Source organism: Podarcis melisellensis (genome assembly GCF_964234715.1).
Source record: "Podarcis melisellensis genome assembly, chromosome: 18".
NCBI lineage: Eukaryota > Metazoa > Chordata > Lepidosauria > Squamata > Lacertidae > Podarcis > Podarcis melisellensis.
Window position 1 is genome coordinate 12053878 of NC_138536.1, and position 24557 is coordinate 12078434.

A 24557-nucleotide genomic window follows, 5' to 3' on the forward strand; every position below is an offset into this window, starting at 1 on the left:
AGGTTCGCAGCAGAAAACAAAACACATTTCTTAAAAGCATGCACAGCAGCCCAGAGTTGGGAAAGGGCGGCATGCCTTGCTCAATGTGGGGATGGTGGCAGAAAGCCCAAGCAGGAGCACACTTGTTTTTGGAGGGTGGATGCCCGTGCAGACGTTTGTTTGGTGAGCTGTCTCCATTGGCTTCCAAACGTGACCCTCCTTTTAGGAAATTTCTGCACCATCACACATTCATTTCTTCTCAAATGGTTTCCAAGGTGTGCTTATTCCTCTCTCACACACCAAATTAAAATCAGAAACTGTTCCTTGCGCCTGAGTGTGTAGGAAGATGAGAAGTCCATCCTTCATAGAAGAAACCCAGAGCAGACATTCCTGCAGGGGTGCAACCGGGAACCTCCTCTGGCAGGCATTGATTCTGCTGCATCTCTCCATCAGAAGTGACAGATCAAGTCACCCCAGATGCAGAGACATGTCAGAACTGCATACCTCCGCGGTGGAGGCTGATTGGAAGAAGAGAAAGCCAGAGTGGTGGCGGCGGTTCATGCAGGGATGCAATTTGCAGCCTCCTCAGAGGCTAGGTACTTCCTCCGTGTGTCTACATTGGGAATGACTGAATGAGCCAGCACCACCCATTTTATTTTCTAAAAGTTACATACCACTTGACTAGGAAAAAACCCCTCAAAGTGGTAGAATTCAGAAGCGGGGCAAAATCACCTGCCTTTCTCAGCAGAGGCTGATGGGAAGAGGCAAAGCTGGAACAGGGACTTGTGCAGAGAGAGAGCAGGCACACTCCTGCATGCAAGAAGGGTTTGTTGAACTCCATAGACACTGGTGGATAAAGTGAGTTATTTTCAGGAAGGTGTGATTTGGCAAGCACTTGGACAAGGCCATGCTCTGCATCATCACCCGTTTTCTTTTTCTGCTCCATCCTTCCTGTCCCTTTACCACCACCATGGACAAATAAGACAAAATTCAGATGGTGCTAAAGACACCTTAGAAAGTAGGGCAAGAAGGGGCACCCTCAACCTGCCTTGAGGCTCATTTTAGAAACTAATTATTGGGCACGAGGCAGATTGTCTTAATTGGGTTGGCGGGGGCTGGAACGGGATGTGGGCATATTGCGGGCCTTGCTCTGGGAGCGCTGTTTATGTGCCTTGTCCCATCCTGCTGGGATCAGAAGTGCCTCTCCCAAACGTTCGACAGGAAAGGAAGGGGTGCTTTTTATTTGGAGCATTCATCACCCTGCCGTTCACAAGTTCCCACACGAGGATCTGACTCAGAGCCCCAAGACGGCTCCTGCTTGGAGAAGGAGGCTGCGCCCGGGGCAGGGGGGCTGGGTGCTGGTGCTGCAGCCAGCTCAAGAGGAGTCCCTCTGAAAGGCTGTCGGATCCCTAACCTCTGAAATGAGGACAGGGGTCTTTTTAAAAGGGAGAGGAAAAAATAGCAAAAAAAGAAAGCAACCACCATCTATAAACAAGTAAATAAATGGATGTTTTCTGAGTCCTGCTGGAAATATACCAAGGCAAGTCCATCTACTTCTAATTTAAGAAACTTCCCCCTGCACACATCCCCAAGGGCTGCTACCAGCCATTATTATTAGTATTAATTATTATTATTATTATTAATTATCACCATCACTACTACTATTATTAGTACTCCGCCCTTCTGACCAGGTTGCCCCAGCCACTCTGGGTGGCTTCCAACAGATATAGGTAAAGGTAAAGGGCCCCCTGACTGTTAAGTCCAGTCACGGACGACTCTGGGGTTGCGGCGCTCATCTCGCTTTACTGGCTGAGGGAGCCAGCATACAGCTTCCGGGTCATGTGGCCAGCAGGACTAAGCAGTGCACGGAAACGCCGTTTACCTTCCTGCCGGAGAGGTACCTATTTATCTACTTTCACTTTGAGGTGCTTTCGAACTGCTAGGTTGGCAGGAGCTGGGACCGAACAACGGGAGCTCACCCTGTCGCGGGGATTCAAACCACCGACCTTCTGATCGGCAAGCCCAAGGCTCAGTGGTTTAGACCACTGCGCCACCCGCATCCCTCAACAGATATAAGAACACAATAAAACATCTAACATTAAAAACTTCCCTATACAGATCATGCAAATCGTGGGAGAGAGGTGCTCTTGTGCTTCAGTTCTGCTTGAGAGTTCCGTGTTGGGGACACTCATAGAATTGAAGCGTTGCAAAGGTACCCCAAGGGTCATCTAGTCAAACCCCTTGCATACAAGACACCATCCAGCCGTCTTAGGGACTCCACTCCAGGCTTGTGTAGGGTTTAGTCCTTAGCCTTTTCTTCTCCTGAAGACATCCCACAATCAACAGAGGTTTAGGATCAGAGTTTCCTTTCCCAGGGTGATGAGCCACATCTGCCTGTCACTCCCCTCTTCAACCTGTGCAGAAACTCTTGGTCTCATCTGCTGAATCTCCTGGAGCCTGTCTTCACATGCTGGGGAAGCCTTTAACGCCTTGAGAGGCCGTTCCAGGGATTGTGGTCGCTTGCTGACAGCTTCCCGGAACCACAGGCGAGAGCTCAGCTGAGTGCAGGGTGGTCAAACGACCAAAGGTGGTCAAACGATCACACCTCCCCTAACACCCCAATAGTAATAATAGGAATGACAAAAATAACAATATGATAGAAACATAGAGCGTGTGGCCCCTGGAAGGCTCCCTGGGAAGGTGATACGGCCCTCAGGATCAGGATGAAAAGGTTCCTCCGCTCCCCATTATATATATTAAAAACACAGCAGTGCTTAAAACAAAACAAAACCCCTTTCCTTCCCTGTCCATGCAGCCGCTTCGCCCCCAAAGAGACCCGGGGGTCCTGCAAGTGACCCTGCGCCCCCGCAGAGGGTCTGCAAGCGAAAGGCGCGCCAGAGTCTTCCAGCAGGTGGCGCCCGGGAGCCGACAAATAGGACACTCCCCCCCCCCCCAGCCCTTGGAAATAACTCAAAGAAGAAATGTGACCGAGAGATGAAGCAGAGAGTTGGTGGAGGAAGGAAGAGAAATTTTTTTTAATGAAAAAAGGAGAACAAAGACCTTGCCAAGCTGCCCCACCAAAGGCCATAGAAGCGGGTAAGGAGACCGACTTGATTCTGATTTATTTGCAAATGTTCGGGGTCGGGCTTAGAGAAGGAGAAATATTTGCAACACACCCGGGGGGGGGGGGGAGAAGCCAGCTGACAACCGTCCTCTGTTTCCACCCTCTTCCTGACACACACACACATCTGCTCAGCAGGAGAGGCAAAGTTCTTCTGGCGGGGCTCCCTCGTGGGTGGGGGGACCCCTTTGTGGTTTGCGGGGAGGGGGGGCGCCCCGGTCTGGGTGATCTGCCTTGGCAATGCATGGCTCCAGACTCATCCAGGATTTCAAATCTCTCCCTTTTGTCCGCCCGCATCCGCCCTGCCCCCCCGCCGCCCCCTCCCGCTTCCCAACTAGTGGATTCCCAAAGTGAAATTCCGGAAATTTGAGGAGGATCCGGATCCGGAGAGAAAGAGCCGAAGAAAGGAGGTGGGGAAAGCAACGTGGAAAGGATCAGAGGGAGACCTGGAAGAAAAGAGACCTCCGGGAGACGAAGATGGGGTGAGAAGCAGCCTTTGACTTTTGCACGGCTTGCACAAAAAGAATTGGGGTGGGGGTTGTTTGCCACTTTCTAAAACAAAAAAACTATGTCTGTGCGGTTTTTTTTTTTAAAAAAGATTTTGCTTCCCATGAATGAACAGATTTGCAACAAAGCCAAACCGCTGAATCGCTCGAAAGTTTCGAGGTCCCGGGGAGAGGCGTTTTCCTGAAATTCTCTGCCCCAAGGTTCTCATTTGGAGCCAAGGGATTCTGGTCAGGGCAGCCCCTGCTGCAAAAGGGGAGGGTTTATTTTCTCCCTCTGCTGCTGCCAGTGACCTTTTAAACTGATCCTGCCACAGGCTCCCTTCCTCTCCCCCCCCGGCCCCCCCCCGCTTCTGGCCATCACAGGGTGCAAGAAGTTTCATTTTAAATAATAGCAATAGCAGTAACAATAGCAATGATGATAACAACAGAAAAAGCGGTCCTGTTTTCGGTCATCCTCTCCAGCTCTTCTCTGCTGAAAGGCAGGATGGATCATTGGGGGCCTCACTCTGCTCACTGACTAGTTTCACCTGACCCCCAGTTTTGGAGAAAGGGGGGTGGAGAATGAGGGGTCAGCTGGCCGCCACGCCCCCCTCCCGCCCCACCATTACCTCCACAAATCCCATCTTGCGACCCCCACTGGGGCAACTGCCTGTTGCTCCTCCAGCCTCTCTTTCCTTGGATGCGGGGGTGTACTTAGGGGTGTAGGCCAGGGCGCCCCACATAACCCCGCCTCTCCATGGTGGCTTGGAGTGGCTAGGATCCTGCCCGCTCCCCTGGCTGTTCCTCTGCTGCTCTGGGCGGCCAGGTGAGGTGCACAGGCTCTTCTGGCAAAGGGCAAAGGGGGCACCAATATGGCTCCTTGCCAAGGGCGCAAGCGAACATGTGCAAAATGTGAAGCCAGCTCTGGCTGTCCTCACAGCAGGGCAGGATTTGAACCTGGGACCCCCAGCTGTTGCACTCTCATAATCAATTTGGGTTTTGAGCAGGCAGGGCGACCCAGCGAAGCGTTCAGGAAGTGCGCCAGAGTAGCTGTATGGTCTAGGTGTCCTTCTTTAGCGTGCGTTCGCGATGACTTGCGCTCGTGATGACATCAGGGCGGTTACATGTGACCTGGCTTTCAACACTGTTGGCGCCTGCAAGAGTTTTGGGTTGGACATCCTGCAAATTTTCATATCCCCAAAGTTCGGGGTTTGCTTGCTTGTTTATTTTTCTCCCGACTTTGTTGCAATATCACTGCAACACTCAGGGGAGCAAGTAATAATGCAGAACAATGTGTAGACAGTCAAGGATAACCACCACTAAAGGCACGATTATTGTGCCAATGACATGGTCGTTTTGGGCACCTTTAGTCAAGAAAAAATAATATCGTAGAAGCCCTAAATGACTCAGGCCCCAAAATACCTTAAAAACTGCCTCCTTCCCTACAGACCCTCTCAGGTCCTGAGGTCAGAGGGGGCCTCTTGGTAGTTACTCTGCTCTCAGAGGTGGGGAGCAGCCCAGAGGGATCAGGCCTTCTCTGTGGTGGCCCCTAAACTGTGGAAATCCCTGCAGAAGGGCATCCTGCACCTTCATTGTCTGGCTTTTGGAGAATGTTAAAGACTTCCCTCTTTACCCCGGCTTTCAACACTCATGGTGTGTGCATCTAAGAGCAACCTTGTTTTAAAGGGTTGTAATTGGTTTTATGTTGTTTTAAATACAGTGGTACCTTGGTTTAAGAACAGCCCTGTTTACAAACTATTCGGTTTACGAACTCCGCAAAACTGGAAACAGTGTCCGGGTTTGTGAACTTTACCTCGGTCTAAGAACGGAATCCGAACGGTCGAAGGGCACCGGCGGTGGGAGACCTCATTAGGGAAAGTGTGCCTCGGTTTAAGAACAGTTTTGGTTTAAGAACAGACTTCCGGAACGGATTAAATTTGTAAACTGAAGTACAGGCAGTCCCCTGTTTATGTGGTGCTTACATTCCCAGGCACCTTGCACCTCGCGTATAATTGAAACCCATTGGAAAAGCTGGCAAGCTCCCATTCCAGTGACATTTCAGTGACGTCTTATGATGTTTCTGGGTCACTTCTGGGTTCGGTGTCCCAGTTTCTGATTTGATCCTGGAGTGTCCTGCTTTTCTTTAGGACGTCCCTGTTTTCATGGGGGAAATGTGGGAGCGTATGGTGACCCCCAAGCCAAGGAGATAAGTAACTAGACAACCTTTAGAAGACTCCTGAAGGCAGCCCTGCAGAGGGAAGTTTTTTAAAAATGTTAAATGTTTTATTATTGTTTTATATATGCTGGAAGCTGCCCAGAGTGGCGGGGGAAATCCAGTCAGATGGGCGGGATATAAGTAGTAAAAGTATTAATAATAATATTATTATGGAATAAGACGTCCTTATTTTCATCAGAGAAATGTTGGAGGGCCACACACATCTTGAATGCACAAATACTGGGGGCTGCCTGTACAGTGGTACCTCGGGTTACATACGCTTCAGGTTACAGACTCGACTAACCCAGAAATAGTACCTCGGGTTAAGAACGTTGCTTCAGGATGAGAACAGAAATTGCGCGGCAGCAGCACGGCGGCAGCGTGAGACCCCATTAGCTAAAGTGGTGCTTCAGGTTAAGAACAGTTTCAGGTTAAGAACAGACCTCCAGAACGAATTAAGTACTTAACCCGAGGTACCACTGTATTGTGTTTTAACCCAGCCTGGGACCTTTGGGTGAAGGGTGGGTAATCAACAACAGCAATAATAAATAATACACCCACAAAAAACTGCAGTCTGGAGAGGCCCTTGCAGAAATATGACACCACTGAAGCTAAGCAGCAGAAAGGCTCACCAGAGCAAGAATAGTGCATTAATGATGGGTTTATACAGAACTGACCACTCACCATCGTTGTTCAGTGGAGCTCTATCAACTCCACACCCCAGTTCTGCAAGGCCCTTGTAGACCCCATCAGGTTTGGTATGGTGGAAAAAGAAAAAATGAAATACGTCCAAAGCTGGGGGGGGGGCAGTAGACAAGGGCACAGGTGTAGACCGCTCTCTCCCTGGCCATGAAAATTGGAGACTGAGAGGAGACTGGAAACCAAGCCAGATGAGGAACAGTTGAAGGAGCTGAGTATGTTTAGCCTGGAAAAGAGGGGACTGAGAGGGGATAGGAGAGCCATCTTCAAACATCTCAAGGGCTGCCACATGGAAGAGGGAACAAGTGTGTTTTCTCCTGCCCTGGAGGGCAGGACTTGAACCCATGGCTTCAAGTTACAAGAAAGGAGATTCCAACTAAATACCAGGAAGAACTTTCTGAAAGTAAGAGCTATTCAAGAGTGGAACGGTCTCCCTCAGGAGGTGGTGGGCTCTCCTTCCTTGGAACTTTTTAAGCAGAGGTTGGATGGCGATCTGTTATGCATGAACTAGTTGAGATTCCTCATTGCAGGGGGTTGGGCTAGATGACCCTTGGGTCCCTTCCAACTGCAGTTCTATGATTCTATGAGACTGATCATTTGACAAATGGGGATAATGCTTCTGCTCTAGCTGATCTGCGTGGACCTCATGGGCACGTGGGGATGTAAAAGAGGAAAGAAAAAAGGATCAGCCAGCCTTTTGCGAGAGACTAAGGAAGTGAAAGGATTTTCTCTCTTATTCTTATCCTATTCATTCATTCAGTTTATATCCCGCCCACCCTCCCAAAGGAACGTGGGGCTGCATACTACGTTTATAGTGATGTTAGAACTGGGTTCATGGTCCTTCCTATGAAAGTGCATAGAACTATGGAACTCGCTGCTGCAGGAAGCAGCAATGGACACCAACTTGGAGGGCTTAAAAAGACTGGGCAGATTCCCAGAAGAGAAGTCTATTGGCAGCTACTGGCCACAATCATGGGTGTGGCCAGGGAGCAGCGGGGGGCAACTGCCCCTCCCAAATCAGGTGAATAAAAATACTTTACTAAAAGTAGAAATAATTAGAATATTTGCAATTGAAATGCTCGCCGAGGTCACCTGGATGAAGTTGTGGCGCATTCTGGCAACTGGCAGCCGCCTACTGGGCAATAGGCATGGCTTCTACAAACTGACCAACAGTGTTGCAAGTAGCTTGGTCCTGCCCTCCCCAACACAAATCCTGGCTACACCCATGAGGGGAGGGGGCTCTGGTGCTTATCTAGATGGGCCCCCTTGGCCTGATCCTGCAGGGCTCTTAGGCTGGAATGGAACTTCCAGGCCCAGAGGCAGTCTATCTGAAGTTCCATAGGGTATTTTGCTGCTATGAGGAGTAGATGGCCCCCCTTGGCCTGATCCACATGAATCTTCTTATGTTCTTAAGAGGGCAAGCATAGGTTCAGGGCAGACTGCAGACTGCTTCCAGGTGCGCTGACTTCTGGCGCCAGAGGCTGAATTAAGGGAGTGCAGCTGCTTCGCTTGCACTGGGCGTGGAGCCTTAGGGGCACCACAACTAGGATGCAGAATGGAAGGCGAGAGGTGGGCTGTGTGTAAAAGTTTGGCGTTGTGCAGGATGGCGCTGAAGTTTGAGACCACCACTGGCACCATCCACTTCTAGCTGCTCCAAGCGGAATTGTCACAGGCTCGCCACACCTTTGGAAACACTGTGCTTTTTCCTGCATGCATGACCCCCCCACCCCGTCCTCCTTCCCCACATGCACCGGTGAGCATGATGTTGTTCAGAGCCATCAGTGAGCATTCCCGCAACCCCTAAACAGATGCTGTTTTACAACCTGATTTGACATCAAGCTCATAAATGGCGCTAATAGAACTAACTCATGATGATGATGATGATGATGTGTTTTTAATGACTTTATTTTATTTAAAAACTCAAACCTTTTCCAGTCACTCATTTGAGCACTGCAGTTAATGGCACTCATCGGAAAGCCTTCTCGTTCTTCCTTTTTTGAATCATTAGGCCAGGCTTCCTCAGCCTCGGCCCTCCAGATATTTTGAGACTACAATTCCCATCATCCCTGACGACTGGTCCTGCTAGTTAATGATCATGGGAGTTGTAGGCCAAAAACATCTGGAGGGCCGAGGTTGAGGAAGCCTGCGTTAGGCCACGGGTGGGAACAATGGCTTCAAGGAACAAGAAAGCAGATTCCAGCTCAGCATTAGGAAAAAGCTTTCTGACAGTAAGAGCTGAAGGACTCTCCTTCCTTGGAGGTTTTTGGGCAGAGGTTTGGGGGCATCTGTCATGGATGCTTCAGCTGAGATTCCTGCATTGCAGCGGGTTGGACTAGAGGACCTTTGGGTCCTTTCCAAGTCTATGATTCTACGATCCTGTGATTCTAATACCTGTGACCCTGCATTGAGCTGCACCTGACAGTCCTCACTCACTTCAGTCCATTGATTTATTGAAAAAGCTTCCCTGCTCCTGGTCTGTATCGACCAGAAGCATCTCTCTCAGGTTTCCAGACTCCTCCTTAGCTGTACCTGGGAATGCCAGTTCCTGAGCCTTTTATCTTCTTCTGAATTCTGCTCACATGTTCTCCCATATAACCTTTTCCCCATAATCCTTTTTATTGTCAAGGATGAAACAGTCCTGTTTTCCACCCACTCACATGAGACTGTCCTGATGTTTCTCTAAGGGCTGAGTGGGATTCCTCCGCAAGGTGCGAGCTCCGTGGACATAGTGTGGGGCTCCTGCCGTTCCGTTTGAGACAGGATGTGTGCCGCCACCACCTCTGACCAACCATATTTCCTGCATGGGGGGTTTGGGGGATACCCTTCTCGTTCTACGTTTCAGGGCAATGTGCATGAAGCCATGTGAGCTATAAAAAAAGAGAGGAGCAAGCTCTCACCTTGGCCGGTTCAGCTGAGCTGACTCAGCACTGCTCTGGGCTGGCTGCCAGCTCTGCTGCGTCTCCTCCGCTGCCTCATCAGATGTGAGGCAGCCGCGGGAAGTGAAGGCAGGGAGTTTGCAAAGAAGGCTGGCCTCCTCCTCGGAGAATCTGTAGAGGTCCAGGGCTTGCAGGGTCCGCAAAGGCCCATACCCAGCAAATAGATGCAGTAGATCACGGAGAGCCTTTGGGGAAGGGTAGAGGGAGGAGGGCTGGGAAATATATGGATATATTGTCCAAAACCACTTTGAAGCCCATATCCTGATATCTGCTTCATAGTTTTTGACCTGACAATATATTACGAATCATTATGTGTGTATGTGTGTGCTGTGCAAAAATCACAATGTGGGAAAAACCGTGAAGTCAGCCGATGTCTCTATATAGTTCCATGCAGTCCTTTTTGCTGGGGGTACGCAGGGGTACATTTTGTGAATCTAAGTTTGGCCTCATTTCAACATTGTTTAGCTGGAACCCAGAGACTGGGGCCCATCTCCAAGTGCCTCCTGGTGGTTCCCTCCCTGCGATGAAGTGAAGCCCCAGGGAGCAGGGCAGAGGGCCTTCTCCATAGTGGCTCCCGCCCTGTGGGAACGCCCTCCCATCAAATGTCAAGGAGATAAAGAACTGTCAAACTTTCCAAAGACATATGAAGGCAGCCCTGTATCAGGAAGTTTTTAATGGTTAATGTTTTGTTGTTTTTAATATCAGAGTGGCTGAGGCAACCCAGTTGGATGGACAGCATATTATTATTATTATTATTATTATTATTATTATTATTATTATTCCTCTGGCAACACCTGTTGCTGGCAGCACCGTAACCAGACAGTGGGTTTCCCCAAACCCTGGTCCTCAGGCCATGGAAGTATTTCTTTATATAGATGGTGCAATAGCTCAGCTGGTTAGAATGTGGTGCTGATAATGCCAAGGTTGCAGGTTTGATCCCCGAAGGGACAGCAGCCTATTCCTGCGTTGCTGGAGGTTGGAGATGATCCTCAGGGTCCCTTCCAACTCTACAATTCTATGATTCTATGATTTTGTGCCCCATGTTGGAATTTCAGCCATGTGGGGATGTGTCTGCCCCCCTCCTCAGCTGTGGCACCCAAGGAGAGGCCCTCTCAGGCCAAGGGCAGGGATGAAATTCAGAGAGGAGGGGAGGAAGGGGCAGAGGCACCCAGGAGGGCATGAGGAGGGATCTGGTGAGGCAAAGGCGCAATTCACCAAACCTGAAGAAGAGGCAGATTTTTGAGGTTGCAGAAAAGATGGCCCTGAGGGAGATTTGCAGATTGGAGGTTGCAGGAGAGGGATGAAGGGAATGAATGCACAAGATCTGTTCAGCCCACTGGTGGTTTCCACCTTCTCTCCTGCTTTCCCTCTTCCTAGCAGCCCCCCCCCCATTGCAAAGCCTCCCATTGGATGGGTGAGGTGGTCAGCAGAGACCAATCAGAATCTCCTTCCTCCCCTCACGCCCCCTTTAGACACAGCAGGGAGGGGTAGTTTGGAAATTGCGGGGGGGGGGAGAGGAGGAGTACTATTTTAATAACTCATGTGGTCAGGGATGATGCTGGGCACCTGCTTAAAAGTTGGAAGGAGAGAGAGGGAGAGAGAGAGAGAGGGAGAGGTGTTGGCAACAGGAGCCCAGCGAACCCCTTTCAGTGTTTTGGCTGGGAAGAGGAGATCAGGTCATCCTGGATGTGCAAAAAGTCTTCCTTTCTTCCCTCAAGGGGGGTTTACTGGGGTCTTGGAAAAAAATAGAATGAAAAAGCATTTCCCACGAGACCAGGCTAGTCTGTGGAACTAGCAGCCGCTCAGTCCGATTGCTCTAAAAGTGGATTTGGTAAATTCTTAGAGGAGGTAGACAGACTATTAGCCACGGCAGCTGGATGCGTCCTCCGTATGCCACTCCTAGACTCATAGAATTGTAGAGTTGGAAGGGACCCTGAGGGACATCTAGTCCTGGCCGCTGTGATGCAGGAATCTTTTGCTCAACGGGGAATGGAAGTTGCTGGAGAAGGTGGCAAATTCATGTTGGGTGAAGCTATCACAATGGCTCTGTCCTGCCTATTCAGAAGTAATGCTTCTGTTCTGAGTATCAGTGGCTGGAAACCGCAGGAGGGGAGGGGGAAAGCATTGCTCTTGTGCACAGGATCCTGCCTGCAGGTTCCCCACCACTGGACCAGTGGTGATCCTGCAAGGATGTTCTTAGTCCCCTAGAGATTGCTTTGCATCCCTTTTCAGAGAAGCCAGCAGAATGTAAAGCATTTATCCATTGCAAGCTGTGACCCCAGGGTCCAAAAAGGCCTGCCCACTCCTAATGGACTCTCTCGCCCCGCCCAGAGTTTGATTCACAGAACTATAGAGTTGGAAGGGACCTTGAGGGTCATCTAGTCCAACCCCCTGCAATGCAGGAACCTTTTTGCCCCAGGTGGAACTCAACCCCCCAACCCTGAGATTAAGAATCTCTTGCTCTGCCAACTGAGCTATCCAGTTCATTGGAGGAAGGCCAGGATACGAAAGCAAGGCATGCAGATGGGGCTTGGGTGAGGAGAGGGATTTGGCGTGGCAGCTGCTGACGTCTGGGGGAAGGCGGCCAGGAGAGAGGCAGAGTTAATGGGGGGGGGGGAGGAAGTGTGGACAGGAAGAGATGCAGTTACACACATGACTGGATAGCAGAGGTTGCTGTAGTCCTTTCTCTACTTCCTCCACTCTTTCATCTCTTCCTTTTTTTACCCATTCCTGCTTTTAAAATAGCCGCTTTGAAAAACCTGAGGGAACCAGGGCAAGGGAAAATTTGCCTGTGGAGTAGCTGTGCAGTGGATTTTTCTCTGCAAATGGCATTTATTTCCATGTGGCAGGGTGGAAATTTCTCAGCCCCCCCCCCTCCGAGCGAGAGAGAGAGAGAGAGAGAGAGAGCAGCAAAGTCAGGCATTGTCAGCATCTACTGCTGCGAAGCCTCTGAGCTCAGAGAAGAAAACGGGGAGAAGGAGAGGCGGCTGGCCTGACCTGAGAGCGTTTGGAGGCTATTTTTAAACAGGCTTGAAAGGGAAGGCTGGGTGCATTGCCATAGAAGCATAGAATTGTAGCGTTGGATGGGGTCCCAAGGGCCATCTAGTCCAACCCACTGCATTGCAGAAATCTTTTGCTCAATGTGGGGCTCGAACCCACGACCGTGAGATTAGGAGTCTCCGCTGGTTAGAGCATGTTGCTGATGTTAATGCGAAGGCTGCAGGTTCAATCCCCGTAGGGAACAGCTGCATTGCAGGGGGTGGGCTAGATGATCCTCAGTGTCCCTTCCAACTCTACAATTCTATGATTCTATCCCAGCTTTGCACTGGAGTGCTTCCCCAGGAGCAAGGTTGTGAGAAGACCCCTGTGGCAGGATCAGGCCAGTGGCCCGTCTAGCCCAACGTCCTGTTCTCAAAGTGGCCAACCAGTTGCCCATGGGAAGCCTGCAAAGAGGACCTGGGGGCAACAGCATCAACTCTGGATATACTTTTTTTGGGGGGGGTGAGCAACCTGCACCCCCAAAACCATATGCAGTCCCTTTCGTGTATGAGACAAGGAAGAGAGGTGCAAGGGGCAGCAGAAAGGGGTTTTGCCAGGAACCCATGCACAGCATACATTTATCCCCCCAAAAAGGAATCATGGGAACTGTAGTTTTCTAAAGGTGCTGGGAGTTAAGGTGCCATGGAGGCATGTGCTACAGCTCCCGGAATTCTAGGGTTGGGATGAAAACATGCTTTGAATGTGTGGTGTGTAGGCAGCCAGGCAGAGAAAGGGGACCCTGTGGCCCTTGGCTCCATCCACTGTGGCCATGTGGCCCCCAGCAGCAAAAAGCTTCACCACTGTGACCCTGCATGCTCCGACCAATTCCCCCTTTGCGCTGTGATGCCTCCTCTCTCCCTGAGGCTGGTTTTATCAGCATGTCCCCCCTGCCATTCCCATCTCCTCACTGTCCTTTGTCCTGCTCCTTTTATATCTAAAAAGAGATCCATTCATTTCTCTTTGCTATGCTTCCAGCATCCTTGCTCTCTCTCTCTGTGAACAATCAAGCGCCAATCTTGCATGCTTCAAGAGTTCCGAGGAGCCGGCATGCGGAGGAGAATGCTCTCTCGCATGCACGCACGCGTGCGCACGCCCCTCTGCCCCAGGACACGCACACCCGCTCACATGCGGAGACGCTCCTTTCTCCCCGCCAGGCCCTGCTGGTGGCCGGCTGGTTTCTAAGTGCCTCTTCAAAGCCCTCCGCAGCCGTGCTTGAAGCGCTCTCCCTTGGCCTCCAGGCAACCAGAGGCTGCTGGCATGCTCCGAAGAACGTCCTGGGCTGAGCATGTCGAGACTGCAAAGCTGCAGTCCCAGCGGCTGCTTCGCGTGACGTTCACCTGCTTAACGGGTCCTGCTCTGTCCTCTGTCAAGGGACACTTTGTAGGCAGACTTCCTTAACTACAAACCTCAAAACATGGGATCACCTCAAAACTGGTGCCAAAGCTTTGCAGTTGTTTTGCAGTGAAAACCCCACATTTGTGGGGTCCTGCAAAACATGGGGGTTTTGCTGCAAAATGACTGCAAAACTTTGGCACCAGATTCAACAGGATCCCAGATTTTGGAGTTCGTGGTTAATGAAGCTTTGGAGGCAGATCAGAGGGAGTGAGGCCGCTGAGGTGGGGGTGGGGGTGGGGGGCTGCAACTGTGACATAGGAGGCATGCAGAACAGGAGGTGGGGGCATGGGGAATTTTATTATTATACCCAGCCCCTCTGGCTGGGTTGCCCCAGCCACCTTGGGCGGCTTCCAACATATATAAAAACATAATAAAACATTAAGTACAGTGGTAACCCTGGTTACGAACTTAATTCGTTCCAGAGGTCCGTTCTTAACCTGAAACCATTCTTAACCTGAGGTCCCACTTTAACTAATGGGGCCTCCCGCTGCCGCCACTGCGCAATTTCTGTTCTCATCCTGAGGTAAAGCTCTTAATCTGAGGTACTATTTCTGGGTTAGCGGAGTCTGTAACCCGAAGTGTTTGTAACCCGAGGTACCACTGTATAAGGCATCTGCCGGTACCTATATTCCTATATTTTACATTGCAACTGCCATAATGGGGTGTCCCATTTTTAATTGCGAGAGCACAGCAGCCAATTGGGGTTCCGTGCTCTCATGTGATTTTGGGATATGATCCTGAAAAAAACTTTTCCCAGGTCTGAAATCTCACACAGATTCTGTGCTTAACAACATGGGAGGTGCAGGCCTGTCCTACATCAGTGTTTGCATATCCAGTCTGAACATTTGTGGGAAAGAAGCAGACTGCCCCCCCCCAGTGTCCCTATTTTCCAGGGACAGCCTCGGATTTACAGAAGCCATCCTGGTTTCTGATTTGATCCTTGAATCAGGGGTGAATGAAAGCTAACCGACACCCGGGGCGGGGCAAACCACTGGCTGCGCATGTTTTGTGCCGCTACGTACGACACATGCATGGTGTTGTTACATAGGGTGCATTGTGTGGCATCGCTACATACAGTGCGTGCATGCGTCACGGAGTCAAGGAGATAAGTAACTATACAACCTTTAGAAAACATCTGAAGGCAGCCGTGCATAGGGAAGTTTTTTAATGTGTAATGTTTTATTATGTTCTCTTATTATGTGCCCTACGTTGGGCTACCTTTGAAGGTGACCCGGAAACTACAATTAATCCAGAATGTGGCAGCTAGACTGGTGACTAGGAGCTGCTGCCATGACCATATAACACCGATCCTAAAGGATCTACGTTGGCCCCCAGTACATTTATTTCTGAGTGCAATTCAGAGTGTTGATGCTGGCCTTTAAAGCCCTCAAGGGCCTTGGCCCAGTATACCTGAAGGAGCGTCTCTATCCCCATTGTCCAGCCCGGACACAGAGGTCCAGCTCTGAGGGTTTTCTTGCTGTGAGAAGTGAGGTTACAGGGAACCAGGCAGAGGGCCTTCTCGGTGGTGGCACCTGCCCTGTGGAACGCTCTTCCATCAGATGTCAAAGGAAAAAACAACCACCAGACTTCTAGAAGATATCTGAAGGCAGCCCTGCTTAGGGAAGCTTTTAATATTTGATGAATTATTGTATTTTAATATTTTGCTGGAAGCTGCCCAGATGGGCAGGGTATTATTATTATTATTATTAATAATAATAATAATAATAATAATAATAATAATAATAATAATAACAGTGATACCTCTGTACCTCTGCTCCGGAACGGATCCCGTTTGCATCCTGAGCAGAACGCAACCCGTGTCTGCGCATGCTGCAATTCACCTCTTCTGCGTGTGATGTCATTTTGAGCGTCTGCACATGTGTGAGCGGCGAAATCCAGAAGTAACCCATTCCGTTACTTCCGGGTCACTGCGGAACGCAACCTGAAAATGCTCAGCCTGAAGCGTATTTAACCCGAGGTAGGACTGTATTATGTTTCTGTATACAGTATGTTGTAAGCCGCTCAGAGTGGCTGGGGCAACCCACTCAGATGGGCAGGATATAACACTACTACTACTACTACTACCACCACCACTAAACAGGATGTCCCTATTTTCATCAGAGAAATGTTGCAGGACATGGAGGAAGCCTTTTGTGCATTAGATCTGGAACCCCCAACCCCCCCCCCCCGGCTTCCTTCCTTTGGCCTTGTTTTGATTCCCAGATGGGGTTGCCAACTGACCAGGTTGCTCCTCTTTGCCTTCCCCTCCTTTTTTAAAGAGCAGCCTGGCATAAAGAAATCAGCAAAGGGAGATTGTTTCTGGCAGCGGAGCAAGAGCCATTGTCTGCAGCCTGAACGGCTGGTTGGAAGCATCTGTAAGCAAGCCAAAGAATGAAAGAGAGAAAAAGGCAGCCTGCAGACTGGTGGTGGGCGGGGGACATGGCTTGCTGGAATGTGCGCCTGTCATGGAAGTCGGTGTGGGAGTCACACAGTCGGCAGATCGGTCCCTGCCTCTTGGGACCTCCAAACCCTGCCTCCAGGGGTGTGGTGTGCCAGGAGAGGGTGGCAAGTGTGGCGGGAAGATCCCAGGATGATCAGAGAAACATCTAAGCATTTCAGGGTAGTATAGTTTAGTATCAAAATGTATATTTTTTTATTTGCAGAATGTGGGTCAGAATCTTTTCAAAATAAGAGAGCATCTAGCGATGCTGAGAAAAAATATGAAAGATCAGAAAACAGCAAGGCTTCTTTGTGTTGATGAGATGAGTTTGTCTCAAATTAGACTCACTATATTATTTATTATTTATTATTATTATTATCATTATTATTACTGCTGCTGCTGCTACTACTACTAAATGCCACCCTTCATCAAAAGATCTCAGTGTGGTTCACAGAAGAAAATACAAGATAAAACACAAGAAAATAATTAAACCAAAACATCAAGACCATAATAACCCCCTTCCCACAGAAGGATATTAATCGCCCAAAGGCCTGGTTGAAGAGGAACTGTTTTGCCTGTTTCCTAAAAATATAGAATGAAGGTGCCAGAGGTTAACCTCTCTGGGGAGAGCTTTCCACAACAAGGGAGCCACTAGCCAGAGATTACCCAACAGAAGCAAGCTCATGCCTCTGAGTTTGTATACCTATTTTATATATATATTCTTTATTGAAAAATGAAAAGTACATAATTACAAGCGCGGGTGGCGCTGTAGGTTAAACCACAGAGCCTAGGGCTTGTTGATCAGAAGGTCGGCGGTTCGAATCCCCGCGACGGGGTGAGCTCCCGTTGCTCGGTCCCTGCTCCTGCCAACCTAGCAGTTTGAAAGCACGTCAAAGTGCAAGTAGATAAATAGGTACCGCTCCGGCAGGAAGGTAAACGGTGTTTACGTGCGTTGCTCTGGTTCGCCAGAAGCGGCTCAGTCCTGGTGGCCACATGACCCGGAAGCTGTACGCCGGCTCCCTCAGCCAATAAAGCGAGATGAGCGTTTGCGTAGTAGCCCAATTTCCAAAGTAGTAGCGTTTGTGTTATAAACCGAGCACTGCTAGGAAAGGTTTCTTTTTGTTTTTCAAGATGCTTCTTGTCAACAACAACAAAAATCAGTGTGGGGCAAGCACATTTTTATTCTCAAAGTGTGGCCCAGAGAAACAAGTTTGAGAACCACTGGCGTGGTGCAATTTTGGACCACAAGCATGGGAGCCGCCTCAAAGCAAAGACCAGGTTATGACAATAAATTGTGTGATTTCTCCGGACAGATGCATCTCCTTGCCAGGCACCTGCGTCAAGAGCCGGGCTAGGGGGGTTATGAGGGTGATTTAAGAATAGCAGCTGAAATTCAGAGCCCACACTCCTCAGATAGACTGCTCCTGCTCAGTGAGGTATTGTGAAGAAGAGCGAAGGGAACCATCCCAGCTGTGTATGTGTGTGTCTCCTCCTTGGTAAATATTTCTTCATTCCGTTTTATAATATATTTAAAGCCAGACAGAGCAGTTAGAACGGCAGGTGCAAATTAAAAGACGACAAAACTTTGAAAGAGGCACGGAGAATGAGTGGGCTAAAATAAAAGCATAGGAGGAGCTCTGCTAGAACAGGCCAGCAGCCCAGCTAGTACAGCATCTTCTTCTTACAGTGGCCAAATTGTTGCCTGTGGGAAACCGGCAAGCAGGATTTGAACACAAGCCCTCCCCCCTCCTGTGACTCCCAGCGACTGGTATTCAGAAGCAGAGCAAAGCCATCTTGACTAGTGGCCATCAATAGCTGTCTCCTCCTCCATGGATTTGTGTTCTCCTCTTCTGAAGCCATCTCCTGTGGGAGGGAGTTCCGCAGTTAACTCTGTGCTGTGTGGAGAAGGACTTTGACCGGTTCAGAATCTTCCTTGGATGTCCACAACTTCTCATGTTCGGAGGGAGAAAAACTTTCCTCTGTCCACTTTCTCCATGTCATGCATAATTTCATTAACTCCTACTCTGTAAACTAAAACCTCAAAGTCCAACTAAAAGATTCCAGCGTTATCATGTCTAGTTCCAGATTTGCCCGGCTTATGACTAGGGTTGTCTTGAAAACGATGGTTCCATTGTACAGCCATACCTTGTGTTGCATCCGCTTCATGTTGTGTCTTTTCGCCTTACATCCCACGGAAGTACCAGAACGGGTTACTTCCAGGTTCTGCTGCTCGTGCATGTACAGAAGCGCCAAATCACGCCATGCGCCTGTGCAGACGCAGCGCTTTGAGTTGTGGGCATTTCACGTTACGGACGGGCCTCCGGAACGATCCCGTCCGTAACATGAGGTACCACTGTATCATCTAGGGTTGGTTTGTTTCTAATCTGTGGTTCTCTGCTTCTCTGATTCCCGAATGTGCTTTGCTGTGGTAGGCTGCAAGGGACCAGGTCTGCTGCCCACACCAAGCCTCTCATCAGACTTTCAACTACTGTATTGTATTTTTATGTTGTGAACAGCCCTGAGATCTGCAGATGAAGGGCTGCATGCAAATGCAATTAAGAATCATCATCATCATCACCACCTACCATTTTTAAAAAAAATACATTCAGCAAAGGAAGCAGAGGTGCAACATTTGTTTGTGTCGCTAACTCTTGATGCATTTACCTCTCTAGGTGTCAGGAAATCTAAATCTCCCTGAGACATGGGAGCCCATTATACAGGGATTGCAAAGATTGATTCTCTCTGTGTCTGTCTCTCCCTCCTTCCCGCTTCTTCCTAAGTGGCCCAAAATCATTACAGATTAACAGCTCAGAAAACCTCTGGCCGGCTCTTGCTCAGCAATATTGCTTTCTGCCTCGGTCTCTTTCTCTCCTGTGTTTTGTGTGTCAATTAACAGCCGTCATTTTCCATCGCTAGGAAATGAATCGCCCGCCAGACCCCAGCCAAACTGGGAATTTCGCCCAGGGACAGAAAGGACTACCCTGATGGTTGATGACTGTTCTCAGACCCCTCTCCCAACCCCCACTTGTCACCTAACCATCTGCCTCCGTCAGAATTAACCAATGTCAACAATTAGGTAACAGCCTTGCCTTAATCTCCGCTCCCCCCGTGTCTCTGTGTTAACATTCAAACTAACAAAGGCCAAGACTTTGAAATCCCTCTTTTGATTTTGAGCTTTGAGATGCCATGAATCGATCGTTTCTTGGTGGGGAGGGGCTGGGGGCTTCAGTTTCCAGGGAATGGGTAGAGCTGAATCATTAGAGCTGGGGAGATCGACCCTCCAATTCCTATCTCCCTATAGCCTTTGATTCAGAAGAATGAGGACTAGAAACTTAGCTTTGTTTTTGGGGAAAGGGACCAAAGGTGAGTTACAAGAAGGGAGCTGGTCTAATTTCTCTAGGAACGGAGATTTCCCAAGCTGTCTGGGAGAGCCAGTGTGGTGTAGTGGTTAAGAGCGGTAGTCTTGCAATCTGGGGAACTGGGTTCGCGTCTCCGCTCCTCCACCTGCAGCCACTGGGTGACCTTGGGCCGTCCCACTTCTCTGAAGTCTCTCAGCCCCACTCACCTCACAGAGTGTTTGTTGTGGGGGAGGAAGGGAAAGGAGAATGTTAGCCGCTTGGAGACTCCTTAAAGGGAGTGAAAGGCGGGATATCAAATCCAAACTCTTCTTCTCTTCTTCAACCAAGAAGCCACCGTCCTGCAGAGAGGGTGGTGGTACTAAGAGAGGACCCTCTGCCCCGAGACCTCAGAGCCCAGGCAGGTTGATTGCAGGGAATAAGGTCTCTCAGATATAGCCTGGCACTAAGCAGGAGAGCACACGAGGTGGGCTGGGTGGGTGGGGGAGCAATTGCTGGCTGCCAATCTCAGCCGCTGCTCAGCACCCCCTTCTGCTCCCGCCCTCCTTTGCAGGGAGCAGCCGATCTTCAGCACCAGGGCACACATCTTCCAGATCGACCCGGCCACCAAGAGGAACTGGATCCCCACCAGCAAACACGCGCTGACCGTCTCCTACTTCTACGATGCCACACGCAACGTCTACCGAATCATCAGTGTGGGAGGCACCAAGGTGAGAGTGGCGGCGAGAGCAGGAGAAAACAAACCCCATTATAGGCATGCACTTTGGAAAAGCTTCTTTTTAAAAAAGAAAAAGAAAAAAGAGAGATAATCTGTAGAAACAGAGCACAGCCATCATGGCTAGTAACCTTTGATAGCTCTCTCCTCCATGCAATCCTCTTTCGAAGCCAAGTTGTTGGCCGTCGCTGTGGCAGGGAGTTCCTCTGTCCAACTCTGCGTTGCACGAAGAAGTGTTTTCTTTCCTCTGCCCTGAATCTCCCGTCCCTCAGCTTCCTTGGGTGTCTGCAAATTCTAGTGTTCTGAGAAAGGGAGGAAAGCTTTGCTCTAGCCACTTTCTCTTGACCGAAGGCCGAAGGAGACCCTTAAAACGCCTTTCTCTGCTCCCCAAAGGCCATCATCAACAGCACCATCACCCCCAACATGACGTTCACGAAGACCTCGCAGAAATTCGGCCAGTGGGCCGACAGCAGGGCAAACACCGTCTATGGCCTGGGATTTGCCTCTGAGCAGCACCTCTCCCAGGTAAGAACTCAGGGGCAGGAAAAGGAAAGGGATTAAACTTAACACACAATGCAAGGCGACACACTACCCTAATCTCTGAGCAGTGAGAAACTCCAGGAGGTTCCAATTGCTCAACCAGGGCTCAGTGTCGGAAGGAAGCACGGCAGAGACGGCGGTGTCCTGCACATGAGTACGACCTGAGCATTGTAAGGGGGGCTCACTATATTCGCACCCCAAGAGATCTTGCTTAGTCACAGCTTTGGGTCCAGCACAGAGCAAGCAGGTCTCTGAGTCTCCAGCTTCCAGCTCAGCTCTCCGGCTCTTGTTCTCCTAACTAGCAGCTTTGGAAACTTTGGGGAAATCTAATAAAAAATTTAAATTATAAAAAAGGAGTTAAAGGGTGCTGTTCAGCTAGCAAGGTAGAAGAAGGCAGGGCCTCTTTTTTGATCCATTTTACAAATATCCAAGATGGCGGCCGAACCCCTCAGTTTTGTTTTCCCTGCTTAGTTTGCAGAGAAGTTTCAGGAGGTGAAGGAAGCTGCTCGCCTGGCAAGGGAGAAGTCGCAGGATAAGACAGAGCTGACCAGCCCAGCCCTCAGTTTGACGTCCCAGCAGGTAAGCAGGCCAGGTGTCCTGTTCCTCCAAAAACCCTGCAGCGGGGGATGGGCCAGTTCACTAGGAATTGAACCGGCTCATTGGGATGTAGACCAGGCAGGGGGAACCTCTGAAAACAGGGCCCAGCAGGGTCCTAATTTGGCCCATGAAATTGTTTTGAGCCTGCCCACCTCTCCGGTGTGGGGCAGGTGAAGACGCAGGAGCATTGCAGTACCCCCCCAGCTGCCCCTTGGCAGCTCCTCCTGGGTAAAAGGGACAGGCAGGTGGATCTGGGGGGTGGAGGACGCCATGTTCCTAGGTCTGGGCACAGATGGATCAGCAGCCCGTGCGGAGGAGGGAGTGTGAACAGTCCCTTGGGCTGGAGAAGGAGGAGGAGGAGAGAAGGGAAGCTTCACATTGAGCAGGGAGCGTTTGTTAAAAATAAAGCCACCATTTTAATACTTAGCAATGCTTCTGAAGTGCTAAGCGACAGTTCTAGTTGAATTCTGAGCATCCAGTGGCATGGAGTTCCAGAGGAGGAGGAGCATAAAAAAGTTTATGGTGAGGAAGGGAGGAGGTTCTTCTAGGTTTGGATAGCAAGAGAACCACCTGGGATTTTTGGAAGGTTTGGGATTTCCCAGTGTGGCACAGGGCCTTGACCCCTTGGAGGGTGTGTTTGTCCGTGCATGAGAGCCCACCTTCCTGCAATGCGACAGGTGGCTCTTGAGGGCACCTGAAATTGGACTCTGCTTCACCCGCCCCCTCCCCATGCTCTCCTGCCCCACAGATCCTCCCCAGCCCCATCATCAGTTCCAATGGACCTGGAGACGACAAGCTCTTCCGCAGCCAGAGCGCCGACATGGAGATGACGACGGAGAGGGAGCGGATCAAGAAGATGCTCTCTGAAGGGTGAGGAGGGCGACGGAGGTGGGGTGGGGAAGGGGCACCCGAACGGTGGCTGTTTCATTCCTGTTCAAATCTCACTTACTCCCCAGCAGCTGGGATAGCTCAGTTGGCAAAGAGCAAGACTCTCCGGGTCATGGGTTTGAGCTGCATCTTGGGCAGAATATTCCTGCCTTGCAGGGGGTTGGACTAGATGGCCCTCAGGGTCCCTTCCAACTCTGTGGCCGTTGGCATCTGCCGCTCACCCTCTCTGTCTCCTTCCCAGCTCTGTCTGCGAAGTCCAGTGGGAGGCAGAGTTCTTCACGCTGCAAGACAACAACAACAGGCTGGTGGCCGCACTGAACGAAGCCAATGCCAATGTGGAGCAGTGGAAGAAGCAGCTGGCGGCCTACCAGGAGGAGACGGAGACCCTGCGGCAACGGGTGAGGGGGCGACCTTGGGGGGGGCCTTTGGTGTGGGAGCCTGGCTGGGGGGCTGACCACTGTCCTGATCTCAGGGCCCCATGACATTCTGCTCCAGGTGATGGTCTTGGTGGTACAAGGGAAGTTTTCAAGGCGAGAGTTTTGCTTAATCTTTCATTATTCCACTGCTTATATTTCAAATCCTGCCTGCAGCGACTTCATATATGGGGGATAATTGGATAGGTAATCCACCTGTGGTCTCCATTCTTCCTTAGACGCTTCGTCATTATGTCCTCTTAATTTGGCAGTCAGTTTTGCCATTTCAGCAGAGTCCATCCATTTCATAAGCCATTCCTGGCTGTTAACCAGAAGGTTCGTGGTTCGAGCCCAGCCAGCGACGGCTCTGGGAAGGATTCCTGCCTTGCAAGGGGGTGGACTAGATGACTCTTGGGTTCCCTTCCAACTCTACAGTTCTATGACACCAATAGGCACTGATTCTATGGGAGTAAGAGAGGCTGTGGTTTTGCTGTGAGTAGTAGTAGTAGTAGTAGTAGTAATAATAATTAATAATAATAATAACTTTATTATTTATACCCCACCCAAATGGCTGGGTTGCCCCAGTCACTCTGGGTGGCTTCCAACAGATATAAAAATATCATATAACATCAAACATTAAAAAGCTTCCCGATACACGGCTGCTTTCAGATGTCTTCTAAATGTTGTATAGTTTTTTTTATCTCCTTGACATCTGATGGGAGGGTGTTCCACAGGGCGGGTGTCACCACCGAGAAGGCCCTCTCCCTGGTTCCCTGTAGCTTTGCTTCTCGCAATGAGGGAACCGTCAGAAGGCCCTCGCGCTGGACCTCAGCGTCCGGGCAGAATGATGGGGGTGGAGACACTCCTTCAGGTATACTGGACCAAGGCCGTTTAGGGCTTTAAAGGTCAGCACCAACTCTTTGAATTGTGCTCAGAAACATAACTGGGAGCCGGTGAAGATCCTTTAGGACCAGTGCTATATGGTCTTCAGGGCGGAAGCCTCTGGACTTTGACCATGTGGCCTCTGTGGGCCCAGGAGACGCTGGCTGCACAGGGGTGGTAGGATAAGTACCTCTCTAATCCCTCACCCCCCCCAAAAGACAGCCTCCTCTGAGGTCAGGTGGTTCTGCAGCATCTCTGCATTTAGGGCGATTGGGTGCTAACAATGACCCCTAGAAGAGGGACAGGACAGAACTGCCCACTCCCCAGCGGAAGGGAAGTGAGCAAGCCCTGATCAGCAACTCAGTCTCTTCACAAAGTAGTTTTGAGGGTCTTCAGGAGACTCACTCTTGTTTCATTTCTTGGCAATATGGGGCTGAAAGATCATGATGGGGCAGTTTGCATTTCCTCTTCTAGTTTGAGGTTGACTTCTGTGGGATAACTCAGTTCTCAGAGCATGAGGCTCTTAATCCCAGGGTTGTGGGTTTGAGCCCCACGTTGGGCAAAATGCTCCTGCATTGCAGGGGGTAGGACTAGATGACCCTCGGGGTCCCTTCCAATTCTGCCATTCTATGATTCTACTGGTGCATGGTCTGTGATCTTAATGTTGCTGATGTGTGTTGTTTTGACCAACCAGATCATGACTGGGGTGCAAAGGGTGCTCTCTAGCCTCACCTTGTGCCGTGGCGGCCGGACTGGAATGTGGCGTTGGTGCCGCCTGGGTTCTCTCACCCCATATATATCATATAGGGCTTTTGACATTTTTAGCAGCCAGCAGGAGACTTTAGTTTGGGCAGCTC

At 50.2% G+C, this 24557-nt stretch overlaps 1 protein-coding gene across 3 annotated transcripts in view; it reads left to right on the plus strand.

Moving 5' to 3' along the window:
* Positions 1 to 2918: 2918 nt before the first annotated feature.
* The window catches only part of HOMER3 (homer scaffold protein 3), a 32957-nt gene continuing 11318 nt past the window's right edge, over positions 2919 to 24557 (plus strand). For 2 of the 3 annotated variants that reach the window (XM_081895788.1, XM_081895789.1), the window contains exons 1-8: positions 2919 to 3075; positions 3439 to 3582; positions 19226 to 19385; positions 20219 to 20375; positions 20774 to 20905; positions 21392 to 21499; positions 22266 to 22387; positions 22647 to 22803. In XM_081895788.1, coding sequence (XP_081751914.1) covers positions 19372 to 19385; positions 20219 to 20375; positions 20774 to 20905; positions 21392 to 21499; positions 22266 to 22387; positions 22647 to 22803 — 690 coding nt within the window. In that variant the 5' untranslated portion in view covers positions 2919 to 3075; positions 3439 to 3582; positions 19226 to 19371. The remainder of the gene's footprint in view (positions 3076 to 3438; positions 3583 to 19225; positions 19386 to 20218; positions 20376 to 20773; positions 20906 to 21391; positions 21500 to 22265; positions 22388 to 22646; positions 22804 to 24557) is intronic. The other variant, XM_081895790.1, reaches the window with a different exon arrangement.